Source organism: Magnolia sinica, chromosome 1 (assembly GCF_029962835.1).
Source record: "Magnolia sinica isolate HGM2019 chromosome 1, MsV1, whole genome shotgun sequence".
Classification (NCBI taxonomy): Eukaryota; Viridiplantae; Streptophyta; class Magnoliopsida; order Magnoliales; family Magnoliaceae; genus Magnolia; species Magnolia sinica.
Window position 1 is genome coordinate 3038762 of NC_080573.1, and position 16510 is coordinate 3055271.

At 41.3% G+C, this 16510-nt stretch overlaps 1 protein-coding gene across 1 annotated transcript; it reads left to right on the forward strand.

Moving 5' to 3' along the window:
* Positions 1–3427: 3427 nt before the first annotated feature.
* On the forward strand, positions 3428–5483 carry LOC131236737 (vacuolar protein 8). The gene has a single exon (XM_058234138.1). It carries the CDS (start codon positions 3642–3644, stop codon positions 5385–5387), a length of 1746 nt encoding a protein of 581 aa, XP_058090121.1. The 5' UTR covers positions 3428–3641; the 3' UTR covers positions 5388–5483.
* Positions 5484–16510: the final 11027 nt, after the last annotated feature.

Below are 16510 nucleotides of genomic sequence, written 5' to 3' on the forward strand. Positions count from 1 at the left end.
TGTTTTTACTATGGGTGGGGGCTGCAGCTTACCCTATCTTAGACCCATTAACTTGGCCCTTGGGTCGAGCTTGGCTTGACATGTATGGCCTGATCCATTTTCTCTCTAGGGCTAGGCTTAGGTCTCTATAACTCATGCAAGCTTGATCCAACCATGCCTGGATTGACTTCATGTGTTTGCTTGATCAGTGGTGGCTGCATGTTCGAAAGTCACTACTCATATTAAACTTTTTAAGTAGGCTGGCCCATCAGGCTTTCTTTCCTGGCCCACTTCATGCTGGGCTTCAACACTAAGCACGTAGGTGGGTCCCACGCCAAAAGTTTAAGCCCGTTTACTAACGGGCTGTGCTTGTTCTTTGTTTTAAAGCCCGTTACCCAGCCTGGCCTGGCCTGGCCCGTTAGGACTTCAAGGGCGTTTTTGTCATATAATTCACGGTAGCGTACGCATAATGGACAACCCAGCTCTTGCAATGCTCGGGTTGAGCTTTACACTTCGTAGGCAGAGCTCCGGCACGCTTGTTTATTGCCATCACGGGCCTGGGCCGGGCTCTGAGTTGTGTTAGACCTTGCGGGCCAGCAGATAGACCTCGGCCCGTTGACAAGTGAGTTTTGTTAGTGACTGACTCAGCCGAGTTGCAAAAGCAAGGAGAAATGGGTCAATGTCTAAGTGTAACTAACACACTATAAGTGCGTGACACTGTATAAAGAGCTAAAGAAGGCTTACTTTGGAAAAAGAGTAGACTTTTGTAGCTTTTTAAAAGCTTAGATGGGCTTTCCTTATTTCCACTCAACGCCTCAATCTCTTTTCTTTTCGCTTCAGCAACCGGACGCCAATGCTACTCCATCTTCCAATCTCATACGTCCATATTACTTTTTAATTATTTTCAACTACGTGTGGGGGTGGAATGAGTAGCTTTTCCCTTCCATTCCCAAAAGAGCCTTCGAGGCTCCTTCATCTCTACTAACCAACGGCTCTCTTCATCTGGTAGCCCTACCGTGTATCGATCCTGCTGTCAACGTGTAAAATAAGTGGACGGTTAAAAATAATTGGCTACCGGTCCACATCCAATACACGTGCAAATATGCTCGTTGGCATGTGTGGAACTAGTCCACCTAAAATATCTCCGTGTATTCCTCAAGAATCAAGATATTTAAAGTCCATAAAGGAGTTTTGCTACGCCCGTGTGCGATGCTGCTCATGTACACGCCACACGTGTATCATTATATATCGGAGATCCAATCCATCCATCAGAAGGGAATCGCTATGTTTATGATCCATCTCAAGAATCAGATTGATCTACTGGTCATTTGGACCACAAATTTGGAAACAAATGTACAGCAGTGAAAACTTAGCTTAATTTTGCTGAACTGTCAACCAGTTTCGAATATTGGGCCCACCTGATGAGCGACAAAAAGGGCAGGACAACTTGATGGATGGATTGGATCTCGCAGTTATATAGGCAAGTGTAAATGAGCTGTCTTGAATACGCACGTGGGCTTAGCAAAGCTCGTACAAACGGAGTGCCCTGGATTCTAGTTCTACCAGACATGGGGCCCACCGTCGGTGATCGGTGGCGTTCGTTCGTTTGAACCCATAATGTGCGGGCACCACAAAAATCCAGTGGGCTCCACGGTGGCCTAGAAAAAAATCAATAAATTTTAAGAACTTATTAACCGTGCAAAGTACACTAAATGAGTGGTTGGATCTATATAATCAATGTTAGGGATGGAAATAATTATAAAAAAAAAAGAAAAAAAAAAAGAAAGTAAAGTGGGTGTGAATGTTTGTAAAAAAAATAAAAGGTTGAGGATGTAAAAGGGTCTGATGGGTGGCCCTAACCGCTTCTAAAGCGGGTTCGGGCTAAGCCAAATGGGTAGCTGTTTGTGCTCAGGTAAGAAACGGGGCCCCGTTACGTTGGGGTTGACCCCTATCCGATTGGACCCGTTCATATAGGTTACCATGATCCAGGTGACCGGATCCATAATCCGTGGTAAAATAATAGAAAATAAGTACACATGCAAATATGCATGAGGCACCCTCACATGGTCCAGTGTTGCAAAAGCGCCCGATTTTTGGCCCGACCCTACATCAAGACCATACGAAGGGACCTGAATGGCCTTGGTTCCATATGCATAACACGTGGGGCCCGTGCAAATCAATGGTGACTGTGGTGTGGATCACATGAGTTTTAGATCTGCCTAATTTTTTGGCTCAAGGCCAAATGTAAGGGGGCACATCTGATGGACGGGTTAGATGTCATATATACATCACGTGGGCCCCACAACAGTACGGTATGATGGTATAAGCATCCCTGGAGCGCACCTCTACACATAAATCCGGACTGATGCATGGACTAATTGGGTTAGGGTGGGGATGCCATGAGTCCCATTCCATCGGGTAGTGCTGGGTCGGGTCGTTGAGCCCAACTTGATTAGAGTTAAATGGGTCAGGTAGGGATGGTCTTGGATTTGATGAATTTTAAGTGGTCTGAGTTGGGTCGTATCATTATATGAGATTGCATCTTGGGCTCAGGCCACATTTCGTGGCTCGTTTAGTAGATCGGTCTGGCTCGGAGTAATCTCAACCGGACCCCCGAACCAACATCACATGAGCAATCGTGATGGCCAAGTGGGTCCAGTGGTCGGAAGCAGACTAAGAATCTTGACAGGCTTGCAGATTACTAAACCGGCCCTAGAATTATATAAAGAAAAACCACATCCTGGTACATCCCTTATCAAATACCCTTGCTCCTACCCACCAGCTACCACCCGTCAACGGACGCAGATTAGGTGAAGTGGTGATATGTTAGGAGCTGCGGGGCCCACCTTGACGTATTTTATTATATCCACGCCGTCCATCAGTTTTTCAAGTTAATTTTAGTGAATAAAACCAAAATTGAAGCAGATCCAAACTTCAAGTGAACCACACCATATAAAAAGTTGGGATAATGACTCCTACCGTTGAAATCTTCCTAGGACCCTACCGTAATGTTTATTTTCCATCCAACCTGTTGATAAGGTCACACAGACCTGGATGAAGGAAAATTACAACTATCAGCTTGATCCAAAACTTTTGTGGCCCCAAGAAATTTCTAATGGTGGGCTTTCAATCACCACTGCTTCCTGGGTGTGGTCCACTTAAGCGTTGGATCTGCTTGATTTTAAGTTCTGTCCCCCAAAATGAGCTGGAAAAACGGATGGACAGTGTGGATATAAAGAAACATACATCAGGGTTGGGCCCACAGCGCCCAGTACATCACCGCACCACCGCTGGGGGGTCGTGTTGCAACACCTAATCCGTGTCCTTCGTCAGCATTCAGCAACGCCCATCTACGACTTAATCTTTAAATGGCCAAAATGGCCTCATCTCTCAAAAGACCATAATGCCCCTACCCTCTATCCCTTAAACCCACGACCGTTACTCAGCCACCGCAAGACCTTTATTGTAAATGGCACTAAATTCAGATTCAGTTAAAATGAAATCAATTCATCTTTGAATACATTCCAGACAGAGAGAGATAGTACTCTTCATATCCGTGACCCTTATCCTACACAATTCCTACCACGGGAATCTGACCCAGCTCGCCGGAGAATGACACCTCCCCTTCTCTCCCTACACTCTCCTCTCCCCTCTACAAACCCATGAAAAGTACAATGACAGAAGAGAAAACAGCAGAACAAGAAGACCGAAGCCCGCTGGAATTACCCGCTGGAGAAACCGGTCTCCGGCAAGCGATTCATCTCATCTCTTCCTTAATCTCACTCTCTTATTCCACTAAAACCTTCACCGCCAAATGGCAATCAATCCGAAACAAGCTCGAGCAGCTGAATTCCGGCCTAACCGCCGCCGAGAACTGCAGTTCCAGCGAAGATACGCCGTTCCAAGCTGCAATTCAATCCATACTATCGACATCATCCGAATGCCATGACCTGGCCCGCCGCTGCGTCGATTTCTCCTACAGTGGGAAGCTCCTCATGCAGAGCGACCTTGATGTCGTAGCTGCGAAATTTGATCAACATATCAAAGACATCACTGGAATCTACACGACTGGAATTCTAACGCAAGCATATGCAATCGTCGTGTCGAGGCCTTCCGTCGGAGCAGGCCGTGATGACATGAAATTCTATGTTAGAGATCTCTCCACCCGACTGAAAATTGGAGACACCCAAATGAAAATTCAGGCCTTAATTGCTCTGAATGAGATTCTACTTGAAGAGGAGAAGTATGTGAGGATTGTAATTGAGGTGGGTGAAATTATCAGCCTTTTGGTGAATTTTCTTGAATTCCCAGAGGCTGAAATTCAAGAAGAGTCCGTGGAGGCGATATCTGTGATTGCGGGGTTTGATTCATGTAAAAGTATTCTGGTGGGGGCCGGCGTTGTTGCACCGTTGATTCGGGTTTTGGAAGTCGGAAGCGATTTGGGAAAGGAAAGATCGGCGAGAGCTTTATGGAAGCTGACGGAGAATTCCGACAATGCATGGTTGGTTTCAGCCCATGGCGGCGTAACTGTTCTGTTAAACATCTGCTGTGATGGTAATAGCAATGGAGAGCTGATCGGGTCGGCTTGTGGCATTTTGAAAAATCTTGCTGGCGTTGATGAGATTAAGAGATTCATCGTCGAAGAAGGAGCAGTTTCTGTGTTTTTGAAGCTCGCAAGATCGAAGGATGAGGTTCCAATGATTCGGGCAATTGAATCCCTCCAAAGCATGGCTTGCGGGGATGAATCGATTCGACGGGCGGTTATAAGAGAAGGTGGAATTCAATCGCTAGTTCGCGTCTTGGACCCGAAATCTTCCTTCTCTTCAAAGACACGGGAGATTGCAATGCGAGCAGTTGATAGCCTCTGCTTCTCGTCGATGAATTCCCTGAATATCTTGATGGGCTCTGAATTCCTCAATTGGGTTCTGTTTTTTGTAAGGAATGGAGATGTTTCCATCCAAGAATCTGCTGTGAAGGTAGCTTTTCGACTTTGTGGGGCATCGGAAGAGACTAAAAAAACAATGGGTGATGCTGGTTTCATGCCGGAGCTTGTGAAATTGCTAGATTCGAAGTCCTTTGAGATTCGGGAAATGGCGGCAGAAGCGCTATCAAACATGGTTTTGATTCCAAAGAATCGGCGGAGATTCATACAAGATGATACCAACATCGTTCGTGTTCTTCAATTGCTTGATCCAGAAGAAGAGAAACTAGGTATTAAGAAAATCTTACTCTCTCTGTTAGTTTCATTATCAAATAGTAACACTGGACGTAGGAGAATTGTAGCTTCTGGATATCTGAAGCATTTGGAAAAACTCGCAGAAGCTGATGTTACAGAAGCGAAGAGAATCATCAAGAAACTATCTGAGAACAAATTACGCAATATATTTAAATTAATTTGGAATTCGTGAATGTAATCCTTTTCACATATTAATCTTTTTCCTTTTTTGTAAATTCTAGTATTTGTAGTAATTGAATTTTTGTTAGTAATCTTAAAATTCTGCTTATATTTTGGTTTGTAATTCTTTGGTTTTCTTCTCCGATGACTCTAGAACGGATTTCTACGGAAATTCTATAAAGAATTTCAAAGCCATGCAAAGAATTTCCTAGAAATTTCAGAGATAGAATCTTTGAATCTTGCTTTTATGATTTATATCCTCATCCATGACTTTAGAACAGCTTTTCTGCAATTCCTCTGTTTCTTTCTTCTCAAGAACCTTCAAAGCTAAGGTTCCTATCCAAAGTGGGCTTGGAGATTTGATGGTCCACGTGATATCCAAGGAACCCATGTCTACATTAATCAACACCATTCATCTAGTGGGCCACGCACTTCAAGCCATCGATACCGTTAACGAACAAAACCCCATACACCAACATGATGGTCTAATTAGTTCAATCTTCCTTCATGGCCAATCCATCCATTATGAGGCCCACCTTCATGGATGCCATAGATGGAAGGTGAGCCAAGAACGTGATCTACACTGTTGAGTGTGTGGACTGCAAATCATGACCATTCACGTTCAAAGCACTATGAAAGAGTGAGGGTGTACTTTCATATCACATAGCTCAGAGTATATGCCCCTTGATTATGGTCATATCCACACGCATGTGTGCTTTTCTAATCCTTGTAGACGAACATGGAACGCTGAAGATGATTCTATGAAAGATAATGTACTGATTATCACCGTACATCTACACACTAGTGTTGAGATTGGGTGGGCCACCCTACTTTCCTCCTTTAACGGTTGTTTGGGTGAAAAGAGAAAAATAGAACAAACTTCCATCGTATTGGCTGGTGATACACGGGAGAGAAAGGGAGAGCACATGGGAATGGCGTGGAAATGGCAGATAGGGTGCGTGGAGAGAAGCTATGGTGGTTTTGTCGCCAGCTGTTATTCAGTAGACCGATGGTGATAGATGAGCCTCATCTCGTTTTTTTTCTGTCTTTTTCTCACTCTCTCTATTCTAATATTTTCCAGCTAACTCTCTCCTTCTGCTCTACTAGGAATTTTATTTCTTTTCAGACCTCAGGTTTTTTTTTTTTTTTTGGTTAGAACACCCACGATCAGATCACACTTCAGTGTTAGCCACCCCTACTAGGGAATCTATGCCAAGACCTCAGTTTTGAAACGAGATATCTTTCATGAAACTTTGAGGATTATTTAAAAAGATTTTAATGCACACTTTTAAATCATAAAATATCAAAAAAGAAGTGCACATAATAAATTTCCTTTGTATAAGGTACTAAGTTATGCGTTATCTGATTAAACTAAGGTAAAAATATTAAAATATGATGCATACTATTTATAAATGTATAAAGATATTTATGAAAATGAGTCACATCCAAACTTCAATTGGAATTCATTTTAGGGCATGGGCTGAAAAATAAGGCAGATCTAAATCTGAGGTGGACCATAACGCAAGAAATAGTGTTCATTGAATGATTACCATTGATCTATTTTGGGCCTATAATTTTTTTTGGATAAAGCTAATATTTATGTTTTCCCATCCAGGTTTGTTAAGCCTCATGGATAGATTAGATGGGAAATAAACATTACGGTGGGCCCTAAAAAGCTTCAATGGTGGACATCATTGCCACCACATTTCTTATAGTATGGTACACTTGATCTTTCATCTGTCTCCTTTTTGGGCTCATGCCTTAAAATTACTTATGAAAATGGATGGAGAGTGTGGATTGGCTGGTGTACCATACGAGGTATGGGCATGTGTCGTGCCAAGATGGGACGCGGATTTCCTACTAAATCCTTTCGTAGGAGTGGGGCACACTGTGATGTTTGTGAGAAATCTACTCCATCCATCAGTTTTGTGAGATTATTTTAAGTTAAGGCAAAAATTGAGCAGGATCCAAGACTCAAGTGGGCCGCACTAAAGAAAAAGGTGGGTAGGGAAATTCCTACCGTTGAAACCTTCCTGGGTCGAGAGTGATGTTTACATTCCATCCATACCGTTCATTACATCATCACTACTGGGATGAATTGAATACCCAAATATTAGACTGATTCAAAACCTGTGGCCCCACGAATATTTCAACTGTGGACCTTCAATCCTCACGTTTTCGGCCTACTTGAGTCTTGGATTCGGCTCATTTTTAGCCCTATGTCTTAAAATGTGTTCAAAAAATGGATGGACGGAGTGGATTTCTCACAACCATCACAGTAGACCCTACCTAAGTTTTCAGCGCATGAACTTCATGCGAAGCCCAGACGTCCACGAAATCAGATTGCGTACTGAGTCACTCTGTGCTTTTATCGTACTGAGTAAACTCAATTGGACCCACTGTGAATGTATGTGGTTTATCTACACCGTCCATTCACTTTTACTGCTAATTTTAGGGGTTTATACCAAAATTGAAGTAAATCCAAAGCTCAAGTGGACCATTACACAGGAAACAGTGTGGAATAATGATTTCCACCGTTGAAACCTTCCTAGGGTCCAAAGTAATTTTTATTTGTCATCCAACCTATTCATAAGATGACAAAGACATGGATGAAGAGAAAACACAAACATCAGCTTGATCCAAAACTTCTTTGGCCTCCAAAAAATTTTCAGTGGTAGAGGTTCAATCAAAATGTTTCCTGTGGTGTGGTCCAGTTGAGATTTTAATTTGCTTCATTTTTGGGATCAAGCCATAAAATTATCTTTTTACATGGATTAGTGGAGTAGATAAAATAAAAAAATAACAGTGGACCCCACACAGTTACTCAGTGCGCTAGGGGTACTGAGTTACTCAGTACGCAATTAGATCATGAATCCAAAAATGAGTGACATCCAAACCTCAATTGGACCACACCACAAATAGCAGTGAGGACAATGATTCTCACCGTTATAACATTCGTAGGGTCCACCATAACGTTTGTTTTCCATCCAATCTGTTCATGAGGTCACAAAGACCTTGATGAATAGGAAAAACAAATATCATACGATCCAAAACTTTTGCAACTCCAAAAGGGTTTCAATGGTGGAAGTTCAATATCCCGCTGCTTTTTTCCATTGTGGTCCACTTGATCTTTGGATCTGTCTTATTTTTCAGATAAAGCCTTGCGACGAGTTCCGATCAGGCGATCTTCTTTACAGGTACCGAAATCTACCGTTGAAAGTTTTTTTTTTTTCTTTTTTTTTCGGATAATGATGCTCTCCCAGGTGCGATATCGACGATAATATCGGCCGATATCTGAAATTTTGGATTTTCGGTATCTTCCGGGGTTATCGGAGGAGTTTCGTCTTGCTAGGACCCAATACCGATAATATCGGCCGATAGTATCGATATTTCGAACACTGAGTACACCCATGATCAGATCACACTTCAGTGTTAGCCACCCCCACTAGGGAATCTATGCCAAGACCTCAGTTTTGAATCGAGGTATCTTTCACTCAGTCTACCACTTTGAGCTATGGTTCTGGGTGTACAGACCTCCTAGGTTGGCCCACCAAGATGATCTCATCATGATTAGGATCTGAAGTGTTCGCTGACGGCCCAATGGGCCTTTGGGCCCGTCCAACTCAGCCTGGATATTTTAACTTGGACCATGGTCGGGCTGGGCCCTTACATGTACGGCCATATCAATTTCGGTTCAGGTCCTTTTACCCTGCCCGGTGGAACCCAACCGCCACGAGTACATGTGTTTTATTCTTCAGATACTGGGCTCCAACATATCGATCTTGCATACAGACTGTCTGTTTGTTTTCATTTTCCTAAATGTCTGTTTCTTTGTGTATGTGTGCCACCAAATCAATGAATGGATTATACATATTCACGGTCAGAGTGGGCATTTAATCAATTTTCAGGGCATGCTTGGTTAGGCTCAGTCCCAACTATTTTCTAGGCTTGGGGTTTGGGCCTGTTGTGCTAGGCCTAAGGTTCCAGTTGGATAACTTGGCTCGGCTCAAACCATGGCCGTCGCCACTCCTACTAGTGGTTAGGGCTGTCAATGGGCTAGGTACCGTAGTATCCATACATGGGCTGATCAGTTTCTTTGACGGTCTCGTTCTTGAATACTCGGACCATCTGTCGGTCTCATTTGGATCTAGATCTAGGTTCTGAGTAGGGTTTAAGATAGATGAGTGCAAGCAGGGTTCAAGACAAATGAGAGCATTAATATGGTGGGTCCCACCTAATTGATGGAGATTAGACGTCACAAATAGATGCCAATTTAATCCATGCATGGTGTACAAGGATTTGATTGGACCTGTGTGGCTTGACTAGGAAACATAATTTCATTGAGATGGATGAGGATTGCTTACCGACACTGTGATGTAGAGAGACTTGTGGACAGTTACATGGCTAAGATGGATCAGAAAAGGCCCGGTCAATGATAGAAGTGATCCAGATCGTCGGACCTTAAATAGTAAGTTTTAGTTTGATTATAATTCTTAATCTGAGCTTAGAAAAATATGGAGAACAGCTTGGTCCAGCCAAATAGGACACTTACTATTTTTGACCGAAAACCTTGCACACTAATAGACATCACGACCATTAATAAATAGTAAATTTACTATTTATAATAAGTCGCACATTCTAAGAGTTTTAGTCATAGTTTGATATTGTTTTCTATCTCTATAAATTCATTTTTATTCATTTATCAATCAATTTCGAATTTATTAGAATTTATTTTTTATTTCTCACTTTTTTTCCTCGTGGATTCAAGAAGTCTCTATGAGGAGTTTATAGAAGTTTCATACATTCAGAATAATTACCCTCTTCAAAAAGACTGTGCTCCACCTCACCTCCGTAGCTGAGGCACATTGTAGCCACAGGGCTACTGGACATGCTCTGTGGGCCCACAATGGTTAAAACGCCTTCTATCCATTTTATGTCATTGTTTAAGGATACCATGAGCCCAAAAACGAGGCAGTTGAATCATAGGTGGACCACACCACAGCAAAACAGGGGCCATCCAGTTGACGGTGATCAGACCTCACAAATAGATGCAAATTTAATCCATGCAGGATGTGTACAGGGACTTTATTAGGCATGTGTGGCTTAGAAAACCAAATTTTCAATTCTTCATGATCTCTCTCCAGAGGGATAGATGGATGCGGATTGCCTACTGATACGGTATCGTCCTCTCTAATGATTGATGTATGTGTTTTATCCACACCGTCCATCCATTTTGGATCATTATTTAATGGCATGAGCCTAACAATGAAGCAGATCCAAATCTAAAGCGGACCACACTACATCAAAACAGTGGTGATTGAATGCCCACCATTAAAAACTTGTTAAGGTCCACTGTAATGTTTATTTGCCATCCAAGAACATTGACATGGTGGGGCCCACCCAGTTGACGGTGATTAGACCTCAAAAGTCACAAATAGATGCCAATCTAATCCATGCACGGTGTGTAAACGGATTTCATTAGACCTGTGTGGATAATCCAGATATGTGTGGATCCTACTCGATTTTAACAGGTTCCAAGGTGGGCCCAACTCGAACGTAACTAGACCTGATTCTTGATGGGTCCAAAAAGGTAAGATGCGAAACTGACTATTGCCTGATAGGTCCAAGAAAAGAGATCCAGACCCGTTAAAAAAGGTGTCGGGTCTATAGGGTACCCCAGTCCAGGTAACCATCAACGGCCAACTTGCGGAGCTAAATTTTTATTTTTATGGTCCAATGATTTTCTAGTTCGACAATTCTAACAATCTGATCAGTGGCCCACCAATGTAATGGCAGGAAAATAAATAAATCGATGGTCCACATTCATCGGCACAAGTCCTGAACGGTTCAGATCATCTGATAGGAGATTCAGGCTATAAACTTTTAGCTAGTGGGGTTCAATCAAACAATTGTACAGATTATCGTAACATCACATTGGTGGGCCCAAGCATGAGATTGTGATCTAACAAAATGACTATTAAACTTGCAAAGATCTGCAGATGTTACCTACTAACTACATGAATCTCAGTGACAGTTCCTCCAGCAAGATTTCGTGCCCATTGATCCTATCCGGACGGTTGACCTGAGGGGCCTCAATATGGGCGGGGCATTCTCCTAAGATCTCCCAGTTCAGAATAATCTGGGCCTCTATCTGTTGCCCATTTTCCATTGAATGTACACCATTGATATTTTTTTCATGACCAGCTATTTGAAGGGCCGTAGAAGGGTTTGGATTGCAACATGGCCGAGATTTTTTTGATGTGGGTCATACTGAACAATGGGTCCCATGGGATCAACGGTATTGATCCTCAAACAGTGGGTCCTACTTGTAGGGACTCTAGACCTGAGGATACTGTGGATATCTTGGGATACATCACACCAATTTCCTGGACACATTAAATAAAGGATGATAAGCATAAAACGCCACAACATACAAAAAAAAACATAAAACAATGAAGAAAAGGATAGATAGGTGAGATGTCATGGCCTGAATGTGATATCAGTGGGGCCCACTTAATAAAAGATTATCCTATTCTAATTCCAGTTCTAGTCAAGAGGCTTGCAAGTTGCAAGTTGCAACTCCACGTAAGACAGGACTATTTACATGCATCCACATGTGTCAACGGGGTCCACGTCCGTGAGATCCAAGCCATCCATCAGGTGAGTCCTACAATGCAGATTCCTTGTACCAAAAGTCAATCTCGTCCGCTCATTAAGTGGGACACAATTTGATAAATAGGTTCACTTCTCTATTAGTCTCATTAGCTGTGGGTCACAAGACGAGAGGAACTACCTCACTTTCGGTGAGTGCATCTACAAGGTAGGACCCACCTTGGATTTCGTGCTTGTATGCCACGGTGGCTTATGTTGGGGCCTCCACGTGGGCTTGCCTTATACACTCTCCATTAATTGGAGTAAATATAGAAGACTGGGTTCAAAAAGATCTGACATGCACTTCCATCGGTCAGATACACATCAACTGATGTGTGGAGCCCATCTCCACTAACCTTGCTTCCTAACATGGAATTAATGGTCTCTGATACAGGACAAATCACGGGTGACTTCACCGACACCAGGATTGAGAAGGTTCCAAATGGGGCAAAAATTATCCAATGGTCATTATACCTAATTTCAAAGATAATAATTATATAATAGGTTACTTAATAGCATAAATAAAATTTCGCAAGATAAGATTATTATAAAAGTCTAGTTTTATGTCATAATCAAGCTTTACTAATAGGATGTTTGATTTTTTATTTACTAATGTAATTTTACGGTAAATGAGTAGTGATCATTAAAACATGCATGTGTTAACAAGGATCCTGTTTGTGAAGTTTCTAACATCGTATAATACATTCGTATGATTTTCACATATAAAAGTTAATGTGCTCATTGTGATGTATGTATTTTATACATGCCATCCATTCTCGCTGGCTTACTTTAGGGCATGAGCCTAAAAATGAGATAGTTTTGAAGCTCAAGTGGACCACACCATAGGAAATGGTGAGCATTGAATACCCAAGTTGAAAATTTTTATGAGTCCAGGAAAGTTTTGGATCAAGTTGATATTTATATAGACCCTTCATACATGTCAATGTGATCTTATGATAGGTTGAATGATTAGATACACATCCTATGAGCCCTAGGAAGATTTCAATTTTGAACGGGTGAACGTTATTAGCCCTTATATTTCCGTGGTGTGGTCCACTTGAACTTTCAATCTACCTCATTTTTGGGCTCATGCCCCAAAATGAGATGGTAAAACAGGTGGAGAGCATGGATCACACGTATACATAACTATGGGACCCATGGATTTAACGATATCTGATGAGGGGTCAGTCATCACGACTCCATTCACATCTTGATGCATCTGGGTCCCGTAGTGGCTCTGGGACACATGGGTCTATATGATGGGAAACATACCACATGGAAATGTGGACAAGTGAAACGCTAACACCACAAGTTGGCTTAGTGAAAGAGACATTGTAGTCAATATGTCTTCTGTTTGTTTTTCCTCCCTTCATCAAAATGGAGCAGCATACTCAGTTGTAGCACTGTCAATGGGCCAGTCAAAATGAAAATTTTGATTAGGGCCGCCCGTCGACCTGGCCGGAACGGTTCGGAATCCAGGTCTAATCCAATCTCAGGCCTAGCCCATTGACAGCCCTACCCATTTTGGGTGGCATTAGAAGGATACCAAAATCTGGTGCCCCTCAATTTGATCTATCATTCCTCTAGGGAAACAGTGAAAGTACATTACTAATCTTTCATCATGATGGGGCCCACAGGATCAAAATTTTGGATAAGTGAAAGGTGGGCCCTACTTAAGGTGAATGTGTGTGGGAGATTGAATGCCATTAATTTGGAGAAGTTTAATGTCAAAGGTAGTGCTGAGGAACTGTGATGGAATTTTTGGGTTGAGCTAAATGGTTTGCACCACTTGGATAGGCTTGCATTTAAGATATGTTGAATCATTGGGTCCCACGAACATTAATGGCTAGGTTTGCAAATCGGCAGCTGTGATGATGCAACATTGGCCTGAACTAAAACATTGGGGCCTTCCTCAGTAGTTTTATTAGGAAGGTGGGTCCCACCAAAATGGACTGCTCAGCTTGAGGGTGCAACCTGAACTGAAAGGCCAAGTTAGGAAGTCCGCATTGTAAGGAAAATAAATGCATGTAACCACTTTCTTTAATGGCTGTAAGATGAATTATATCCATCTCCCATGTATTGTATATAAGGTGAGTTTTTAGAGGATTATGTATTTAAAAGTTTTTTGCAAGTTAAAAGAAATAAATAAATATTAACTAAAAATAAGAGCATTTAGGTTATTTGAAGAGCTTTTAGCATAGTTTCATTGGCCTTGCATGCATTTTATTTGCTCCTCGAAGTTCATCCTTGGCATTTTTAAAAGATGATGTAAGCCCATCTAAATTTTAGCCTTTCAATCTCGCACATATTCAAATCAGCCATCATCAGCTTAGATGTTAGATGTGTTTGGATCTTAATTCATTGGATCTTTGATCATCTTCCAATGATCCAAACCATTTATATGATGGGCATCATCATGGATAGAGTATACAAAAAGTAAAATGTCTTGGATTTTGATATTTAATTCCTTTAATCATTTGACTCTTTTCCATTGGATTTTGACTGTTCTAGTAACTCTAAAAAATATAGTGATTAGAGTACTTCAATGTAAGATTTTGCATCTCTTCAGACAAGTAAGTCAAATATACATACAGTTTTGGTATTATAAGGGGCAATTTGGATTGTATATTACTTTATATTACTTGTACTACGAGGAGCTTATCTTTGTTTCTACTCATTCAATGTACTCGGTAAACAACCTATTTTTCAGCTAAAAAGTAAAAAATGTATGTGCTTGGTTTCCAACATCTTTAGTATTTATTCCTTGAGTTTGTTCGATTCCCCCACATTGAAGGCTCACCTTTAATTTGGATCATTCATGGTCCCACCTTTGATGTGGGACATCCATCATGAAGGGCCCACCTTGGTCGTGGTCCATTCATCATTAGGGGCCGACCTTTAATGTACATAATTCATTAGGTAAGGCCTACCTTTAATTTTAATCATCCATCATGTAGGGCCTACCATCAATGTTATCGTCCATCATGTAGGGGCCATCTTCAATATCTACCGCTCATCACGTAGAGCCCACTTTGATGTGGATTGCCAATCATGTGGTCCCACCTCCAATGTGGGCCGTCTGTCATGCGGGACCCGCCTTGGATATGGGCCACTCATCATTAGGGTGACCTTTGACGTGGGCTATCCATCATGTGGGGCCCACCTTGATGTGGATCATTATCATGTGGGGCCCACCATTATTAATTGCATATCATGTGCAGCCGACCTTTGATGTGGTTTTACCCATCTTGTTAGTGTGAAGTGGGCTGCCCATCATGTGGGGCTAGCCTTGGATGTGGGGTGCCATTCATTATTAAGGGCAAACTTTTAATAAGTTGTTGTCACTTATGAAAATGAATGAAATAATGTGTTTTTGAAAGTAAAAAGAAAACAAAAAAATAAAAAAAGTAATTTTTCTTTTTAAAAAAAACTTATTTAAAGTTAATAACCAAACTAACTTATTTAAGAAAAGTAACTTATTAACTTAAGTAGTTATTTATTTGGTAGCATCCAAACAGGCCTTAAATAGAGAAATTACCTAATAACTTAATATAAGTTTAAAAATAACTTATTTGGTACATCCACACAGGTCTTGAAGGACTTAAATCCAACAAAGATGTCCAATGGTACAAATTACCATTTAGCAAAATTCAGACACTAATAAATATTTGGGCTTATTGAAAGATAGCCCAGATGGAAACACCTAATTTTAGCATTTCCATCTGGGCCATCTTTCAATGACCCCAAATATTTATATGAGGATCACCTTGGATGTAGGATATATCTAGATTTTAGCCTTTGAATCTATGATCATCCTCTAATGATTCAAAATCATTTACATAATGGGTATAAACGAGGATAGGAATATACAAAATTAAAAAAAAAAAAATTTAAAAAGAAGAAGAAGAAGAAGAGAAATTTAGACTCTTATAATCATTTGACTCTTTTTCTTTAAAATTCATTTTGTATACATAAACACAGTTAGATCAATCATATACACGGAGGATTCAGATCCAACGATTGATGTCAGATGCTACCAAATTATCATTTAACAAAGAACTCTGCTTTTGCGATCCCTCCTCCATCCTAACCCCTGAACCATCTCCTCCCTCGAAGATCGTTGCACGTGCCACATGTTAGAAAAGTTCTTTTGGATACACCAAAAATAAGAAATATAAAAAATAAAAATTATCACTAGGCTGAATCACGTATAAAATACGCTGTCTTTAAAGCGTGATTCGCCCCCTTATCAACTGCTGATGGGTTACAGGCGAATTGCTTCCAGGATAAGACAAGCCTTATCTGGATCCAGCGTGCAGCAATCACGATAGGTTTACTATGGAACAATTTTAACGCAGTAGATTTATTCTGGCAGACTTAGATGATGGAGATGATAACAGTATTCTAGTATGAAGCTATGGACTGTATCTGATTTGATGGGAGAGATGGTGTGTTGAGATGATGAAATCGAACTGGAATGGTCCA